Below are 18,023 nucleotides of genomic sequence, written 5' to 3'. Positions count from 1 at the left end.
TTTATATTCCTACTCCTCCGTGAGGAGATGACTGAAGACGAAGCAAAGCCTCGGGACAGAAAACAGAACCACTGTGCAGCTGCTGCGCCCACTCAAGCATCCCAGTCCTACCACCCCCACCCCCCCGGCACGCTGACAACGTGTGAGGCACACCCAAAGACAAATGCTGGAGACCTTAAGCCAGCCACAGCATCTGCACCAGTTGAGATGCTTGAATCCGTGCCCTGAATGCCTCGCTGATGTAATGCACGGGAGACATTTAGGAATGGCTAAAACATGATTAAATTTAAATGGCTACTAAAAACACTCCGGAATAATGCACTTGCATGGAAATGAATTTATAATGTCTCTCTGTTCTCCCTTTTCTATTTAAGCGTGCGCAGCAGCAGGTTGACGGTACATTTACCCTCATTTTGACAGTATTTAAAAGTAGTATAGTTTAACATACTTGTCTGGAGGATTGCTTTTGGATGATGTTGCTATGAACGGGCAACACATGATAAGAGAAGCTTTGACTGTCGAAATGTATCCGTCAGAGAGACGCCAAGAACGTGAAAAGAGGCCAGATAAACAAGTTGGAAAAGGAAAAGCATCGTAACATCGAGAAAAACATTCTCACAAATCAGTTTCTCTCTAGTTCATATCCCTTTATGGGTGAAATGGTGATAAATTATCAATGTGTATCCTTAATACCTTTCTTTTCTCAGCATTTTATCTCAGACGCTGGACACATGCCCTGTGTTTGGCCTTGAGTATTCAGCCCTTCTTTTTTTTTTATCTCATCCAGTAAACTAAAGTTTAAAATATTTTGTATCATCAGAGTTTGTATCGTACAGTGGCCAACTGGAACGTTCTAAACTTTTCTTTAATTTAAAAGTTGAAAGCTTTAACCCTGCTCTGAGACTTTGCACTCATTAACTGTTATAAATGGTCAGTGACACATTTACATCGAGTCACCCCAAAGCGCCTTAGGTTGACTAATCACTGCTGTGGTGCAACAAGCAAAATAACAGCACCAGAGTTTAGAAATCCACAACAATACAGAAAAAAGAAACACTTCAGGGGGAAAAAATCAAACCAAAACCAAGTTTTTATCATGTAAACAAACCAATGAACCGAAAACATCAAAATTTCAGAAAAAGACCATTTATCACTTATTAATAACAAAGCAAGTGTAACACTCAATTGACATACATACTTATAATTTATTGACCATTGGGTGACACTGTTACATGTAATTTGACTTATTTTTTGTTTTTGATTGAGTAGATTCCCCAACAGCTGTTTTATTGTTTTTTTTTGTTTTTTGCAGTATGAGACCCCTCTCTCTCTCTAAGAATGCCAACAAAGTGAAGAGGGTGAATAATCAGGTCCTCAGACTTGAAAACAAAGACATGTCTCCTTTAAAGTAACAAGTTTACTTTAAAGTAACAAGTCTACCACCAAGCCATCCAGTCCTCTTTGCGCTTGTAGAAGTTTCTCAGAGTGCTTTTCAGTCTTAATTTTAGGTGTTGGACTTGAAAATTCATTCAATCATAAGTTTCTACCTCAGCGACTCTAAAGTTCACATCACTCACCTTACAGGACCCACATCTGGTGCCTTGACAACTCCAAGTTTTGATCTCTCACTGGTCACAGCTCTGAGCTACTGTTATAGGTCTGAGCTATTTACCCATCTGTTCAACATTCTGACACAAACCTTCACTTCTTTGTTGGTCTCTATCACTTAAAGTAGTGATTCAATTTAGAAAAGAACTGAAACTGAAAAAGTCTATTCAGCATATGAGAGGACTAAACCCATGCTTTATGCAACCGCAGGCAGTGCTCTATCCGCCTGAGCTTTTCTTTTGCGCCTCTGTGTTGTCCATCAATCACTTTCTAGTTTTCGTTTTGAACTTGAGAATTCAGGCCTTCCAAAATGCAAAGAATTAATCTAAGAGGACTCAAACCCAGAGCCTGTGCAATTCTAGCTCAGCTATACTCCAAGCAACTGTATATTAGTCAGAGAATTTTTCATCAGATCCTTCAGCTTTATCACTGAAGGCTTATTTTCATTGTCAAATCTATTTTAGTTTAGTGGAGAAGTTTAAAAAAAAAAAAAAAAAGTTTCTCACTTCTGCTACACTTTTAATAATCACCAGAACAGCAAGCTTCCACTGAGCATCTTCAGAAATGACGACACATCTCTGTATGTTTCCATCAGACAGTGTGAGATAATCTTCCCCTTTAGATATGAAAAAGGCTTTCCTCATGCTGCCAGCTGAGCATGTTGAATGTACAGCATTATCTCTGACTTTTTGGGCAGCAAGATTTTTAGGACAATAAATAAACAAATGAATGTAACTGCATGGACAAGAGCTTGTAGTAAAGGCAAGCCGTCAGCTTTCTGGACGGTGGCTTGAGCTGATACCCCTGGAGTCCACCTCAACAGGTCAGAGCGTCAGCAGGTCGTTTTGATGATTATTTTAACTACATTAAAGCCTGTCCGGCAAGTTTTCGAAGTATTTAGATTTTGGACTGGTCACATATTTCACTGCTTATTTGTGGATAATTTTTTTAATTAAATAAGACCATCGGAATGTTAATGTTAAGTTTGTGAAATGCGCAATTTGACTTAGAAGTGACCGCGCGGGATGTCTCTCAGACTTGAGATTTGTTGTGTGATGGGTGCCACACCTCGCTGCCATGCCCAGCTGACTCCACTTGGCAGTGCAGTGCGCGTCTTGGACACGGCGCTGCGCTCTCGGCGCTCCGCCGCTCGGCTCGCAGCTCACTCCGCCCTCCCTTCCTCCCTCCATCTCCACCTCAATCTCAACCAGCGCCGAAACCGCACGACAAGAACAGAGGACATTCATTCGCGTCTGTGACAGTGACCGATGCACGCCATTCCCTGCCCGACGTCTCCGCCAGGACCGAGCTGATTGAACGGAGTTGCGCCCCGCTCATTCCGCTCGCCGGCTGCAAACACATCCGCGCCGGGGCAGTCCGGTCTCCTCCTCTCCTCCCCACCTCCCCCACGCGCACACACTTCTGGACAGTTTATTCCCTAGATGCTGGATGAATTATCGGAGAGTTGTGAACAAGTGTGAGAAGAACGCCGAGGCTCGGGATCTGCCTCCGCGCTCCGTCCAGGGAAGAAGACTCAGCCAGAGTTGTGGACGATAATGGAGGGGACGTCCCTGTATCTTCCGATTGTTGTTTTACTGATGCAATGTAAGTGGAATATGGAAACTATTTATTCTGGGTAACTCTCTCTGCCTGGGTACTTGCGTTCCTCTACTTTTCTCCGCGGGACAAGGCTCGGTATAGAAAATGATGAGTTTTTTTAACTGATCCTGTTACAACTTATTTATCGAACCGTCAGTGGATGAATTGGGATGAACTCTCAGACAGCGAGTGATACATTTAGGGAGGTGTTTTTTAATGTTGTTTACAAAAGTTGGTATGTTTAAGACTATAATCGGAAGGAAAAAGTTCCTTAAAAAAAAATACTAATGGCTGTTGGGTTCATGATCCTGTAAAGCAGATTCCACTTTAGTTAAAGCCCCTCTGTGAGAGCGGGCTGCTGTGACGGAGCAGCCAGCCTGGGTTCCCTTTAAGTTGCCCCCCTAAAGTTGTATTGGCAGGGTTCCAGGCAAAGGTGGTGACGGGTGGGCACCCCTTAGCAAAAGAGGGGGCAGATCTGTGCATGAGGTCAGTGGTTGGATTTCCACCAGAAACTTTAAACTGGTTTTCCGTGCAGCAGGATGTCTGGAGGTTTGGGAACAACACGAGACGAGTCCCCCCCCCCCCCCCCCCCACGCCCGATTATCCTGCATGGAAACCTGTGTGACAGTCATGAAAAGAGAAAGCAGGGGAAGCGCTGTTAAGAGTTCAGTGAAGTGGAGTGGCAGCGGCGTGACATGGATGCGATTAGACAGTTGGAGTGAGTGACGCACATTTTACTCCGTGTTGTCCACATTTCGCCACCTGTCAGGCCACGGAGTCACGAGTTCACGAAGGTGTGTGTGTGTGTATTTTCAGTCGGGCTTTGGTGGATCTGACGGGAATAAGTCATCGGCAGGCTCACTGACGGATGTCAACAGTTGAACAGAGCAGCGCTGCTGCTGCCTGTCGATTGGACTGTTTAAGAAAATCTGAGAGGAAATATTTTGGGTGGGTCCATGTGGCAAGAAACCCAACATCCCCTCATATTAACCTCACACACACACACACACGCGCGCGCGCGCACACACACTGTATCTGACTGAGACAGCTGTTGCTCACTGTGTTGCAGACATACAGACAGGCTTTGTTCAGGAGAACACGCATACACACACGCGCACGCACGCACGCACACACACAGTCAGCATCCTGTTTTTCTCTGTAGCCCCGCAGCCTTGAAACGTGTGCCATCCACCTTATCTATATCACACAGCCAGACAGGATATTTCCTATGGGTCCATCTCCCTCCCTCTTTCATTCGTTCCCGGTTAATTCGAATAAGTGCCTTAATTATTACTGCACCATGCTTTTGACCTCAGCCCAGCCCTGCCAACAGCCAGCCCGGTTTCTCTGTAACACTCTGTACGGACCACGTAATGAGAGTGAAGCTGCATGCCAAGACGCGAGCGTGCCTTCCTTCTATTTTTTGCTCAGGCAAGACGGTTGCTGTCCCTCTGAGTTAAAGCCGTTGCGGGGTTTGGTTGATGCCGCACACTAACTCCTTGTTTGTGTTTGTTGTGTGCGCGGATGCTATTGTTAGATGTGCCTTTGCTTCACAGCCACAACAGGCCCCTACTGTAGCAGAAGCGTTTTAATTACCACAGTGGCTATATATCTGACGCTATACCGAAGAACCACCAGAGACCTGCTGCTGTGGTGCGCATGAATAACTTAAAAGGCACATGTGAGCGACTTTTTGAAATTTTTGATTTGTACTTGCTGGAATTATCTTTGTAACTTGGCAAACCACTCTGCTCATTAAGTCTATCTCCATATTCTTTTCCTCCTCACTCGTTTCCAGGGGCCAGCATCTTCTCAACTCTGGCCCAGATGCTTCTAATTGGAGTTTATCTTCAGCCTGTTCAGTCTAATGCTTCCGCAAAATAAAGCAGACGTTTACAGTGCAACCAGATCTGACTTGTGATTGTTCCTCCTAACAGAGTGTGCTGATCAAGCCCAATCCACGTGGCAACAAATGGTAACATTGGCTGAAATGACTCATTTTTAGCACATCTATTGTACTTGATTTCCTGTTGCAAACCGCTGAGATAAACTAGCCTGATGGTCCCAAATGCTCAGCTAATAACAGAATGGGCCACGGCTATCTTGATCTGCTCTGCTATTACAGTAAAGGCTCAAATATTGAACAGCTACTAAATTTTTTGCAGCTTTTGTCTTGCTACACGATGATGTTGATGCTCATCCATCCAGACATGGAACTCGGATGTTTCCCAGGATGACGGCGTATGTGTTGGAGCAGGAGGGTTGTTGGTCGTCTTCTCATGCTGAAGCGTCCAGTCTGAGACCCATTCCTCACAGTGTTTGCCACACTTTGTTTTGATGTTTTTCCTTCTCTGCTTGGGTTAGGCCCCCGTGGGCCTGTTTGCTGGACTTTTGGCTTTATTGGTGGCAACAGAATCTGGAGCTACAATGTTGTTCCAAATCTGGCATTTGTGGTTTATTTTGGGCAAGATCATGTCCTTTCTGGTAATTATCCACCACGTTTTTTTTCTTCATAAATTAAACCCCCATCAACAGTTTCCCGTACTGATTAGCTTCCTGTGTAGTTGGGCCTGCATGATAGGTTCTTGAGATTTGAATTCCTGTTGTCATCAACACCCATTTTCTGTTTAGATTCACTCTTTGTCACATTTACGTGACACTTGGGGAAAAAACTTTCACCCATACTAGACTTTGAATATGCATGTGAACATGTTAGTCCAACTGAAATCAAAGAAAATCGAGCTTCTCAAAACAGGATGAAACCACTCTGCATGTATACCCAGAGCCAGGCCATTTCCTCTATTTGTGGTTTTGTTTATTATTATTTTTTAACCATCATTTTGGTCCTTGTGAGTTAAAAACATGCACTCCAATAAAGGCTTGGTTGGGATTCAGAAATGATCAAATTCAGCTTTTTCAAAAAAAAAAAAAAAAAACTCCACACAAAGTGTCCCAATATGTGATGAAGAGGAAAAGACGCTGATTTGTTTTGGCTCCGATTTCTGGAAACATTTATGGCGGTGTTTTACTCTGGCATCTTGCCTTAGCACTTCATTGAAACATACTTTGTTTGGTCGATTCAAGCATGTGACACTAATGGTTTTTGATGTATCATTTAAATTCATCCATGTGAACAGAGACGGTACCAGTGGAAGTAAAAGTCCTGCAGGAAAAGTGTCCTCTAAGCCTGAAACGAGACCTTAAATGTGCTTCTGTGAGACGTTGGAAGCCAGAAACGTTGGAAACGACTAGTTTACGAAGGCGTTGGATTTTACATCTGAAAATTGTTGTTAAATCTTCACCTCAAAGGGAGCAAGTAGCTAAATGTCGCAGGGTAGCAGGCGCAGTATTTCTCTCAGAAATGTGGTGGAATGGAATGACATTAAAATATTCCTGTAGAATACGGTTACATTGAATCTGTGTGTAATTATAGCTCTTTGATGTATTTAATAAGTTGCTTTCCATCACTGCAAAGACGGTAGTGAACCTACTATTCGAACCAACCCCCATGCGGTTGTGAAATGATCTGAACAGGCCATGTGTTCATCGTCCGCCTTGACGCCTTTGTAGTTAATTGAGGTCATTTAAGCTGACAGTGTTCATAGTAGTGAAGCAGCGGGACCTCACACGCACAGCCTCCCTGCTCATTTATGATGCGCGTGTGCTTCTATACAGGCATGTTGTCAGCCCGCTGCACTTCCTGTGTGACAAGAGCTTCTCCCGTTCGCAGTCCTACTGTCGGAGAGGATCTCCCTCTCTTTCAGTCCCACTCTCTCTTTTATTCATGCTCCTGCAGGTCTCTGGTCCCCCACTCCACCAGCCTCCACTCTGTCCCCTCTCCGCCGCACTCTCCTTCACTCCATTTGGATTCTATTCTTAGGGACGCACGTCCCCGCCTTGATGGTTCATTCCTGTCCCTTTTTTAATCTGATTGTAGCGCCCCAGCCCCCCAGCCCCCCCCCCCCCCCCCCCCCTCCCTCCCTCCCTCCACCTGGTGACACGGTGCTTCTTCAAGAGTGTCGAGGAGAGTGAGCCAAAGTTTACGATAATCCTGTTAAACTGCTGCAAGTCAACACATGGCAGAGCGAAGGGAGGAGACTGGAGCCGGTGTTAACTGTTCCAACTTCAGGAAAGGCTTTCAACAAACTTGCTCTTTGCCTTCACGCATTTGGCAGATTACATCATTTTTGTATAGGCCGCTGTTTGTGTAAAAGCTGCGGTAAAAATAGCAGCCGAGTTCTGTGTGTGTGTGTGTGTGTGTGTGTGTGTGTGTGTGTATGTTACCTTTTGTTTGTATGGCTATCTAAACTGTCATGCTGTTTAATTCAACTCTTCCTGCTCTTTGTCTCAGCTTTCCCTGCATTCTTAGCACCCCCCCCTTTCGAGGGGACGCCCTCTGTGACTTGTGGTAATAGAGCAACAATGGACCCAACACAGGAAGTTACAGACAAACAGGAAACTGGACTACTGAGTAATGGAGTACTTGTTTTATAAATCCTGATTTGTGTTGTATCATTTGCAGGAACAATGGTAGATGAGTGTGTGTGTGTGTTCTCACTGACATCCACATTAAGCCAAATTACACGCTTTTGGTAGAGCGTAATGCTCGGAGAAGAGTCCCAGAGGCGCCATTCAACATTTATCATGCGATTTAAAAAATGCATTGCTTTCAGTCTGAATTTCCCCCCTTTTTCTTAAATTTTCAGACTTTTTAAGTTGTCGCTTTTCTCCCGAGACCCTTCCTGTGTGCGTGCCGCCACACTCTTCCTCTCTGAGGTAGCCTTCAGTTGTTTAGCCTTCCTTTAATAGCAGGATGGCCAGAGTCTAATCCACCCCTATGAACCAATGGGCACACAGGAAAATGAGCCACTGCTTCCACCTCCTGTTTGGATGTTTGGTATCAGTGACACACAGATGGCAGTGGGAATGTCCTCCAAATTTCAGGTTAATCCGGACCAGCTACTTGGGAAACGATTGGTTACTTTAATGGTTAAATAAACATACGGCAGGCTGCTCCTTAACCCCTGCGGGATTAAGTTGAGAGGGAGTAATCCCGCCTTTACTTCAGGCCTTCTGGAGAAAGATGCTGGCTTTACCTCAGTCCTCAGAGTCCAAAGACGGCCATTAAGCATTCTCCTCTTGCGTGTTGGCAGACACGTGAAGCACTTCATCCAATTCACCTTGCCCCCTTATAGATGACAACTTTTATTGCATTCTGAGTTGGCCTCACCCTTCTTCTTTTTTTTTTTTCTCCCTCTTTCTCCACCCCCACCAGGTTCCCCCTCTGTTCCTGTAACCGTGTCAACCAACAGACCTAAGGTGGAGGTGGAGGAGTCCTCAGGTGAGGCTGAATAAGCAAACGCTTAGCTGATTCTCTCTGATGGCGTACACCATAAGGCCATAGACGGGCCAAGCACTTAAAAACCACCTGATTCTTTGCTGCTGTGGAATTAACAGCTCATCGGTCACATTCCCCCTTTTAGACGCCGTGCTGTCGTGCACGTTCCGCACGGAGAGGGACCAGAACCCACGCATCGAGTGGAAGAAAAAGGGGAAAGATGTTTCCTTTGTGTACTTCAACGGAGACTTCAGAGGTGAGAAAATAACCCGGCGCTCTCTATAAACAGAGCATTGTTTTAATCAGCTTGAAGAGGCTTCTGGAAGGAGGAGGAAAACAACTTGGGGCGAGAGAAATGATGGAGAAACTGTGAGGTGTTTTAGCACAGCCTGTGTTGGTGGTGTTGAGGCATAAAAGCTTAACCTGTCTCTTGTCCTCAGTCTCTCATCTTCATGGCTGATGGTGTGAATTTAATGGTGAATAAATGATGAATCATACAAAAGCTTTTACCAGGTCAGCAAAGATTTTCTCAGATATGTTAAGGACTTGAAATGCTTCTTCCTTTGAAAGGTGGCTTCACGGCTGCAAATAATTTGACAAAGAATGTTGGTCAGTTTCAGGTCCTTCCTCGAGATTTTCTGTCGGACTGAAGTCAGGACTTGGAATTGGCCAGAAGAACAATAGACATTAATCAACATTTAAAGAAGTTGAAATGTAAATGTACCCGAGTTAGCCATAAGACTAATTCACATTAAGTTAAAGACAGATTTGATCACATTTCCTTTTCAAATTTGTCGATACAATTCAAAATGTATTTTTTCAAACAAGGCTGAAGATCCAGATTAAGCAAAGCAGGTCCACACTATGATACTACCACTACCGTGTTCCCCAGATGGGAAAACTCCAAACATAACGCTTCAAATTTAATACAGACAGTTGCGTTTTGGACTCACTTTCAAACAGAACATTTCTATAACGGCATTCTGGCGATGGGTTCATAAACATTAGCTGATGTGAGAGAGTGACGTTAACGTTCATTCGGTTTTAGGCAAAGTAATGTACTTCATGGATTCATATGCACACAGGGAAGACCTCTTCATGACGTTGCGATATTTCTTTCAGGTCCCTTTGTGGGTCGAGCGACCATTGAGGGCGCCACGGTAACGCTGCGTAAGGTGACCCAGGAGGACGCTGGGGAGTACCGCTGTGAGATCAGCGCTTCTTTAGACACCGTCAGCCTCGGGGAGACCAACGTCACGCTCAAAGTCTTAGGTACCATTGATTGGAAAAACAAACGCTTGTGATGGATTTGTTTTCTTGAGTTTTGCTCATGTTTGCTTACCCTGTCGTTCAGTGCCCCCACACACCCCATCCTGCGAAATCCCAAGCGCAGCAGTAACGGGCTCTGTGGTGCAGCTGCGCTGTCAGGACCAGCAGAGCATCCCACCCGCTACATACTCCTGGTTCAAGGACAACCGTCCAATCAGCCTTCCCCGTCACGCCAACGCCACCTATCTAATCAACTCGCACACGGGAATACTGGTGAGACCGTGCTTACAGATAAAGAAAAAAACAGGAACCGCTCGAGTGTCTGTTGAGAAATGTTTTACATTGTTGTATTCTTGCAGTGTCGCTGTCTGATAAATTGGAATCGAGATAAAGTAGCGCTTCTGAGTTCTGCTCAAGGACTCTTGGATTAAAACATGCTCTTTTCTTCCCTCTCTGTCTCCTCTGCAGGAGTTTAAGGCCGTAGCCAAGGAGGACACCGGCCGCTACAGCTGCCTGGCTTCCAATGGAGTCGGGTCGCCAAAGATGTGCGAGGGAAAGCACATGACAATAGGTGTGTTTTCCTGCCTCTTCCTCCCACACCTTTCAGCTCTGGACTAAATCAAGGAGGCAGTGGAGAGGAAACGCTCACCAGATTTCTTTCACCCTGCCTTGAATATGTGAAACACCTGTTTAGACTCACTTGCACCTTGAGGGGACATTGAATCCATATTTGGATATATTTACAATGTTATAATTAAATGATGAGCTTGCTAATAATAATAAATGACCCGATGTCTTTGACGTTAAGCAAGGAACCAACTAATAATAGAGCACAAAAAAAAGACAGTAGACCCATTTTATTTGAAGTATGGCCAGCAGACTGTATTTATTAGTGTTTAAGAAACTTCTTCTTCGTTATCTCGTCTGCTCTGCTGTCTCGCTTGCAGAGGATGTCAACGTGACGGCCGTGGTGACGACAGTGCTCGTTGTCTTCCTGATCATCGTGGTCTTGGGCTGCGGGGGACTCGCCTTGCACCGCAACGGCTTCTTCACCCGTAAGTTTAGCTCACTTCTGTGATCAGTGCATCAGATACTGTTTTTATTCTCTCCCAAAAAGACTGACATAACTCTGTTTTCTCCACTGTGGCTGCGACTCATCCATCAGCAGGACACAGAGGAAGGTAAGAGCTTTGTGATTGCATTAACATTGATGTGAACAAACACTAATATCTCATACACTGAGGGGAAGGGGGGGTGGATTGTTGTTGCTCTTAGGGCCGCATGTCTGCATCTGTGTGCTGAGTCAGGACTGTGTAAAGTGACAGCTGTGGCTGTGTGTGTGTTTTAAGCCCCAGCAGCGCCTGCGCTTCAGTTCATTTAGTGATTGGCACCAACAGATGTAAAACCATGAGGAAAGTAGTTGCCATTAATCCGATATACGTTAGTTGAAATTATTTTAAAAAACGTAGCTGGACAAATGAGCCAAAAAGGCAGAAAATAGAAGGAGAAACAATCACAGCAACATAATAATGGAATAATTACTGGCTGTTAATCAGCAAGGAGAACAACACTGGCAGCATAAACGATTGAAGGCAATTAAACAGATTGGACGAGTAATTTGATATGGATTATTCAGATATTGAAGGATGAGGCGGTGGTAAAACAGAAGGCTACTCATGCAGTGCATGTACACACCATCACGGTCCCTGCACTACATGAGCAGATTTTGATGTCTGACTAAAACCACAGAGACATAAAAGCACGTCCTCATGTGACTTTGTGTTATTTGATTACTGGCTTGTTACTGCTCCAAGTTTGATGGAGAGGCAACATTGAGCTCTCCTTTGAAGCTGATGCGAAAGCTCTTTGTCTGGGTTAAAGTCTGATGCTTATCTTCCTGAGCTAAACTGGAGCTGTCAGTGTCAACGTCCTATTTATAGAACCGGCTTCTTCACAAAGACTCCAAGACAATGTGACGTGATTTCTGATGCACCGATAGCAGGCACAAATTTACAGAGTAGGAAGGCAGATCTGCCTGTGAGAGAGAAACAGAAAAAAAACAACAATCCTGTTAATGTCTGGCAGAGGATCTGTTTTCTATTTAAAAGAACAGAAATTTCCTTTAAATCCCATTACACACATTTAGCTGTTTGTTCATAAAATGTTACTGGAAGAAAAGGCAGGCAGAAATACATTTCATGTCAACTTTTATTATATATAAAAGGTTGTTTCATAGGAGAGATTTAAGGGACTTGAATGTCCCACAGGAGAGTAGATACTAATTCATAACCCAGCAGTGTCCAAGGGAGTTCACCATTTGTAGGTGTTAAATGTCTTGCTCAAAGAATTTGGAATAACAGGGTGTTGGATTGCTGCATGTAGTGGCTCACCTGCGTTCTGATTGGTTGCATGTCTTTCAGACAATAATGCTGGTAAATTCATAGAGATGCACTGTTGGTTTTTGTTAAAGTAATTTTAAATGGGCGTACTTGAAAACAGTTAAGTTGTTGTAACATTAGCTCTATTTCTGCATTCGGATATCGACCCCTTTCACGCAAGTGGTCGTGACAACCCGCCCCGTCTTATCGAGGGGACATTTAAACTGTGACGCCAAATTTGTTGTATTAAAGTGATCCAAGTCGGATCAGACAGGAGAGCTGATGTTAACAATTATATTAAAAATACTTAATCTATAGCCACTCATGTTTACTTTAAGTTTTTTTTTTTTTATATATATATATATATATATATATACACACAGATTAAATGGCGCTCGGTACTGCTCTGAATGCACTTTTTGTCTTGTAAAACTAGCCTAAAGTTTTAGTTTTGAAAAAAAAAAAAAAAAAAAAAAACGTGCATGAGAGCGGCCACAATAAAACAGTCCAAACTAGCAATACAGGTAATTGTGCCCATTTTCCAGCTCCTCTATGAATGATCTAATAGCATTAACCCACCTGCTCCAGCATGGTGTGCAGTCTGACTTAAGAGATGACTCCGTCCTTTTTAAAGCCACCGGCCTGACCCCTGCAGGTCCTTTTGGATCTCCCAGTGTCACGGTGTAGCCCACATCAGCAGCCAAACCCTGCACAGAACTGAAGACACGTGAGTGTGACGCATGAGGACAAATTAACACCCACAATAGTTTAAATCTTATTACCAGTGTGAACTCCAGGAAATCACTGAACCTAGCCAAGAACTAGGCCCGACACAACCTCCTGCGAGGCCATAAATTCTACTCACGCCGGGTTTTTGTTGGGATTAAACTAACAAGATGAAGCGTTAATTACTGAGCTGTAAAAGTGCTGGTGCAGACATTTTTGTTCTATTTCTGTTTCTACTCTTCATGCAGAGGTCTACATCTGCCTTTCAGATGGAGAAAAGAGCAGCTAATACATGAAAAACGTGTGAAATATCAAACAGAAGTTTTCAGGAGCTTAAGATCAATATGCTAGCATTTAGTTTATATGCTATAAGAGACACAATGTCTCAAATCTGATTAATTTGAATTAAATTAAATGTATCATATTTAGTCAAATTGACATTTGCTTGAACTCTGTGTTGAATGAAGTGTTAAATTCAAACATTGGGTGGAGCTTTCTTAAAGGGATACGCCACCCCCAGGCCAAATTAAGTGTATCCCCGCATTCCCGAGACATAAATAAGTGTGTGGGAGCGTTTTCCTGGCGACCCAGGCATTGTCCGAATCTCACAGCACTGACCACTGCTTGGTTGCGAGTAATACATACATGCTAGCGTCGCCACTCGAAATATTTCGCCCAACGTGAATTAATTTACTTGATTTACCTTCTAATTACTGTGTGAGTGGTGTACTTTCACATCGAGTGCAAATGACTGTGTAAACAACACGCAAGGCTTGGTTTGCTCATGTCGGTTTGGGAACTAGTTTCCGGTGCGGAAAACAAAGCCGAAGCACACTCCCCGCTAGTCTTTGGGAATCCAACCAGTGAAAACTTTTCTTACCTTATATTTGGTATAAACAGCCTGTTGAGAATTGCCCTTGCATCTCCTGTGTGGTGACAGTTTTATGTCGTTACATATTCATCCCGAGTTGAAGTCTGTTCTCCCCACATCTGAAAACTGCCCGGCAACAGAAAACACACTTTTAGATGGTGTACTGCAACATTTCACGTGCCTTAAAAGTAAACTCTTTGTGGAACTCTCAGATCATCTGTTTCTGTCCCTGATCCCAGCAAATATATCACTGAGCTGTAGACAGAGGTCCTCCACGAAGACAGTCAAAGTGTGGAGTATGCCACCTGAGCCCTGCATGACTGCTTTGAAGACACGGACTTGGGGGATACACACACCAGCTGTCTTGTCAAATATAAACTATTGCGCTGAAAGTGCATCTGGAACAAACTCATCTAAACTGTTCCTCAAGTAAAAGCCGTCAGAATACAGAACTCTGCGTTTCAATCTGGAGACCAGCTGAACCCCAGAACATCTGGATCATCGTCTCTCATCCTGAACAGCAGCACACCACAGCCTCCTGTGCAACCTACCATCATCATCGTCCAACTCCCCGATGATGCCAACAGGGAGGACGTTCATCTGACAGAATGGTCCTTTCATAATAACCTGGACTTAAACATCACAAAGACCAAGAAACGGACTGTAAATTTCAAGAGAACACTGTGCACCGAGCTCTCTGCCCTCGTCATACATGGGGAGGAAGTAGAGAGGTAAGAGAGCTTCAAGTTTTTTTTATGTTCACATCTCCCGTCAGGTGAGGAAGGCTTTACTTTCTCAGGAAGTGAAACCATGCCGACCTCCCCCATCGCCTCCTGACTGCTGCACAGGAGAGAACAGGTAGGACTGCAGCGGCTGGTGAAGGCGGCAAAACAGGTAATCGGCACATTACCCCCTCCCCAACCTCCCAACCTCAGAGACGTTTACACTTGCTGACTGTAAAAGAAAGCCTAGCTGCATTTTAAAGGACCCCACTCAGCCTGGACATCATGTGACCCCCCCCTTTACTCCCTGGGAAGAGATGCAGATCGATCGGAACAAAAACGAACAGACTGCTAAACGGCTTCTTCCCGCACGCGGTCAAATGCAGAACTCATCCTCTCCCTGAGGACTAAAAGAGAAATAACCCATGAAAACCCATCTCTAACTGGTCGTAACCACTCACTTTGCCTTTCTAATGTCTCTCTCACTTCATTTGCACTATTTCATCTCAATGTTGCCTATGACTTTTGTATATACATCCTCACTGCGTTATCGTATTCCATTCATGTACATTTATGGCGGTCTTGGAGCTGCTTATTTATTTAATTTCTTTTTTTTAAACAATAAAGATCTATTTTATTCTATACTGGTGTCGTCCAAGTATATCACAATATCGCAGAGCGTCTTTTAGCAACTATTCAACCCAAAACGAGTCGGCAACATAGAAAATTTGGGTTCAAATGTGCTCTTTCTGGGAGGTAGATGGGATCTTCAAAGCTGGATGCAGGAGACGAGGTCAGCGAAGCATAAAGATTGGAAACAGGAAACGGTGTGGCTCTGTGAGGGTGTAAAAAAATTAGCTACATGTTCAAACAAAAACTAACATGATAACTACTGTGGTTGATTTCCTGACTGGGTTCAGTTCCAATATTAAGTCATTAGCTTTTACATTTAAATTTCATTTGGCTTCTCTACAGTGACAGACAAGCTAAACAATCATACTATACTTTTCTGAAAAGGGTACATCAACTGTGGATTCCTTCCACTTTACCCTCTTCTGCTTAATGCAATCCTGCCTCATAATTAAAGCTCGGAGTCAGACTTGCCTGTTCGCCCTGTGCCGTGACGGTGATGTGCGAGTCTGCGAGATATGACTTAGGATGCAGCCGTCTGTCTGATATGCGCTTACCGTGTCTTTGTCTTTCAGGTCCAATGTCAACTACATCCCACCTCCCCAAGAAGTGAGTGCTTCTCTCGCTCATTTTCTGTCTGCTCTTCGCCAATGTCTGAGGCTTTGTGCTTGGTCACCTCAAGGAGCCATAATCCTGAAAAGAAAAGAAAAAAGGCAGAAAGAGAAGTGTTCAGTATTGAAACATTAATTCTTCTTTCTCTGTTCCTCTCAGCCGCAGGATTTCAAACACACACAGTCGTTCATGCTCTGAGAAGCTGGCCTTTCTATGACTGACATCACCCCTGTGATGAGGTGCCAACACTGGATTTTTCCTTTCTTCTTCTTCCTCCACCGCTACTTTTGGTTGAATTCTGTCAAGCAAAGGTCCAAGGCTCGTTACTCTTGCTTTGCTGTGTGTGGTTCGCCTTTTCCCCCCCATCGACGCCTCCTGCTGTTTGTGGGGGATTCAGTAGTTTCACGCTACTCTGCTGCCCCCTGGTGGTGAGACCTTTAACTTGATCGTTGAAAAATGTTAGCAGATAATTCATCACCCATCGTTTTTCTTCCTTCTGCAGGCCAATTGTTTCACAACTTGATTTATTTTCTACCAAAGAGAGATGTTTTTAGTTAAGTGACTGTTTTTTTTTTTGTAATTTTGCTTTAATCATAATGAGAAAATTCTCTGTAAAGCCATAGTGAAAGCATTTCAGTTGTTTTCAGAATACTCAAACTTTAATGCAGCTTACCTCAAGCCGGTATTTTGTCTTTGAGTCCGAGGCCCTGATGCCACTAAAAAGCTCTCTTGATCTTAGTAAAAAAAAAACAAGAAACCACTCGAGCTGATTCTACTGAGACCAACCCCATTCCATCCTGATGTGCCTGCATGGTCTTTTTATAACTAAATACATATATATAGATATATTATATATATACTGTATACCTTGTGCCTTTTTAATTTGTCTGTCATAAATATCTACGATCACTTTTTTTTGTAAAAAAAAAAACAAAAAAAAACAAACAAACTTGCCTTACTTCTTTTCTGTCTTTATATTCTCGTGCCACTGTTTTTGACTGCGTGGATGATTTGTTCAGAGTTTTATTTGAATGGTGTATCGGTAATAAAATGTTTTTCTATTCAAGTCTTGTACTGGCGATTCTTACGAGGGTCCGACAGAGAAGATTATTAGACTGCTGATTTTATCACACTGAACATGGTCACCAGTTATATCCCTATGTCCATATAACGGGAGAGAACAGGGCATAGACAGTATAGCCTCTAAATAAGGCATTATCTGTCTTTATTTCACCAATACTTTAAGACGAATGAATGATGAACGTGTAACTATTGCTCTGTTAGTTCAGAGCTGCCGTGTTGTTTGTGTTATTAGGGGCTATCGGGGGGCTTTCTACGCACACATCTACTGGGATGACGTCAAAGCGTGCTGCTGCAGCACTCCGTGCTCTGTGACAGTCGGCTAACTTCACACGGAGCTTGCTATTGCTAGTTTTGTGCAACATGGCAGGATATTGATCAGATTTTGACGACAACTTTGAGTACGATGGACGTCCTTGAATGAGGTGTGCTGCAGCGGCACGCGTCAATGAAGTCATCCCAGTAGACGCGTGTGTAGAAAGCCCCCCGATAGCCCTTAATAACACCAACAACACAGCAGCTCTGAACTAACAGTGCAATAGTACGTGTTCAGTCATTCATTTGTCTTAAAGTATTGGTGAAATAAAGACAGATAATGCCTTATCTAGAGGCTGTACTGTCCTGTTCTCTCCCGTAATATGGATAAACACGGATCTCGAGTGATCTAAATATCTCCCGAAGGACGCCGACTTTCACCAAATTGTTATCGGTGAGTAGATGAACGTATTTTATGCCAGAAATAAGGTTAAAAAAAAAACGAACTTCCCCTTTAACTAACCACATCTGTATTCCCACGCAGGGAAATACTGAAATCAAGTGGCAAGACTGTACATTGATCTTTTAACAGGCATGTCACACCCAAAGCAGGTTAACTTCATCTCTTCAGGGAGTTTCCCCGTCTCTTATCAGGATTTTGAACATGCAGGTGCAGATCTAACTTACACCAGTAGTCTCTTTCTGATCTGCATGGTTGAAAATGAGCGATAAAACTTTGAACCATGCCCTGAGATCTTAAAATATCAAGCATCTGGTCAGATGGAAAAATGGGTCTTTCCTCTGCTTTTTTTTTTTTTTTTGGGGGGGGGGGGGGGGGGGGTTCAAATATTCATCCTAGGAAGGCTCAAATGCATCTCTGACCTTGTCATAATGACCTTGACAAACTCAAGACTAATTCGGAGTGACAGCCAATT

General features: G+C 43.7%; 1 protein-coding gene and 1 long non-coding RNA gene across 3 annotated transcripts; one reads left to right on the top strand and one right to left on the bottom strand.

Annotated features, from left to right (window-relative positions):
- The first annotated feature begins 2,796 nt into the window (after nt 1–2,796).
- jam2a (junctional adhesion molecule 2a) lies at nt 2,797–16,819 on the top strand. 2 transcript variants are annotated; one of them, XM_075477913.1, is made up of 10 exons: nt 2,797–3,213; nt 8,483–8,548; nt 8,691–8,801; nt 9,668–9,817; nt 9,900–10,087; nt 10,283–10,385; nt 10,762–10,869; nt 10,983–10,995; nt 15,717–15,750; nt 15,913–16,819. In XM_075477913.1, the coding sequence occupies exons 1-10, from the start codon at nt 3,165–3,167 to the stop codon at nt 15,949–15,951; spliced, it is 861 nt and encodes a 286-aa protein (XP_075334028.1). In that variant the 5' UTR covers nt 2,797–3,164; the 3' UTR covers nt 15,952–16,819. The 2 variants fall into 2 exon arrangements, with proteins under 2 accessions (XP_075334028.1, XP_075334027.1); XM_075477912.1 differs by having other exon boundaries at nt 10,980–10,995.
- On the bottom strand, nt 10,692–16,463 carry LOC142391816 (uncharacterized). The gene is made up of 4 exons (XR_012770610.1): nt 15,699–16,463; nt 13,799–13,915; nt 12,772–12,909; nt 10,692–11,849 (listed from the first exon to the last, which is right to left on the bottom strand). It is a non-coding gene; the product is annotated as an uncharacterized LOC142391816 (long non-coding RNA).
- Nucleotides 16,820–18,023: the final 1,204 nt, after the last annotated feature.

The sequence above is a fragment of the Odontesthes bonariensis genome, chromosome 11 (genome assembly GCF_027942865.1).
Source record: "Odontesthes bonariensis isolate fOdoBon6 chromosome 11, fOdoBon6.hap1, whole genome shotgun sequence".
NCBI classification, from domain to species: Eukaryota; Metazoa; Chordata; class Actinopteri; order Atheriniformes; family Atherinopsidae; genus Odontesthes; species Odontesthes bonariensis.
The sequence above is the reverse complement of the archived record's forward strand: the minus strand, read 5'-3'. Positions and strand labels throughout refer to the sequence as shown.

Bases quoted from the DNA above. Each gene is read 5' to 3' on its own strand.
- jam2a (XM_075477912.1), top strand. From the start codon at position 3,165: ATGGAGGGGACGTCCCTGTATCTTCCGATTGTTGTTTTACTGATGCAA. The intron at 9,818-9,899 runs GTACCATTGATT...CCTGTCGTTCAG, and splicing joins CGTCACGCTCAAAGTCTTAG to TGCCCCCACACACCCCATCC. The intron at 10,386-10,761 runs GTGTGTTTTCCT...TCTCGCTTGCAG, and splicing joins GGGAAAGCACATGACAATAG to AGGATGTCAACGTGACGGCC.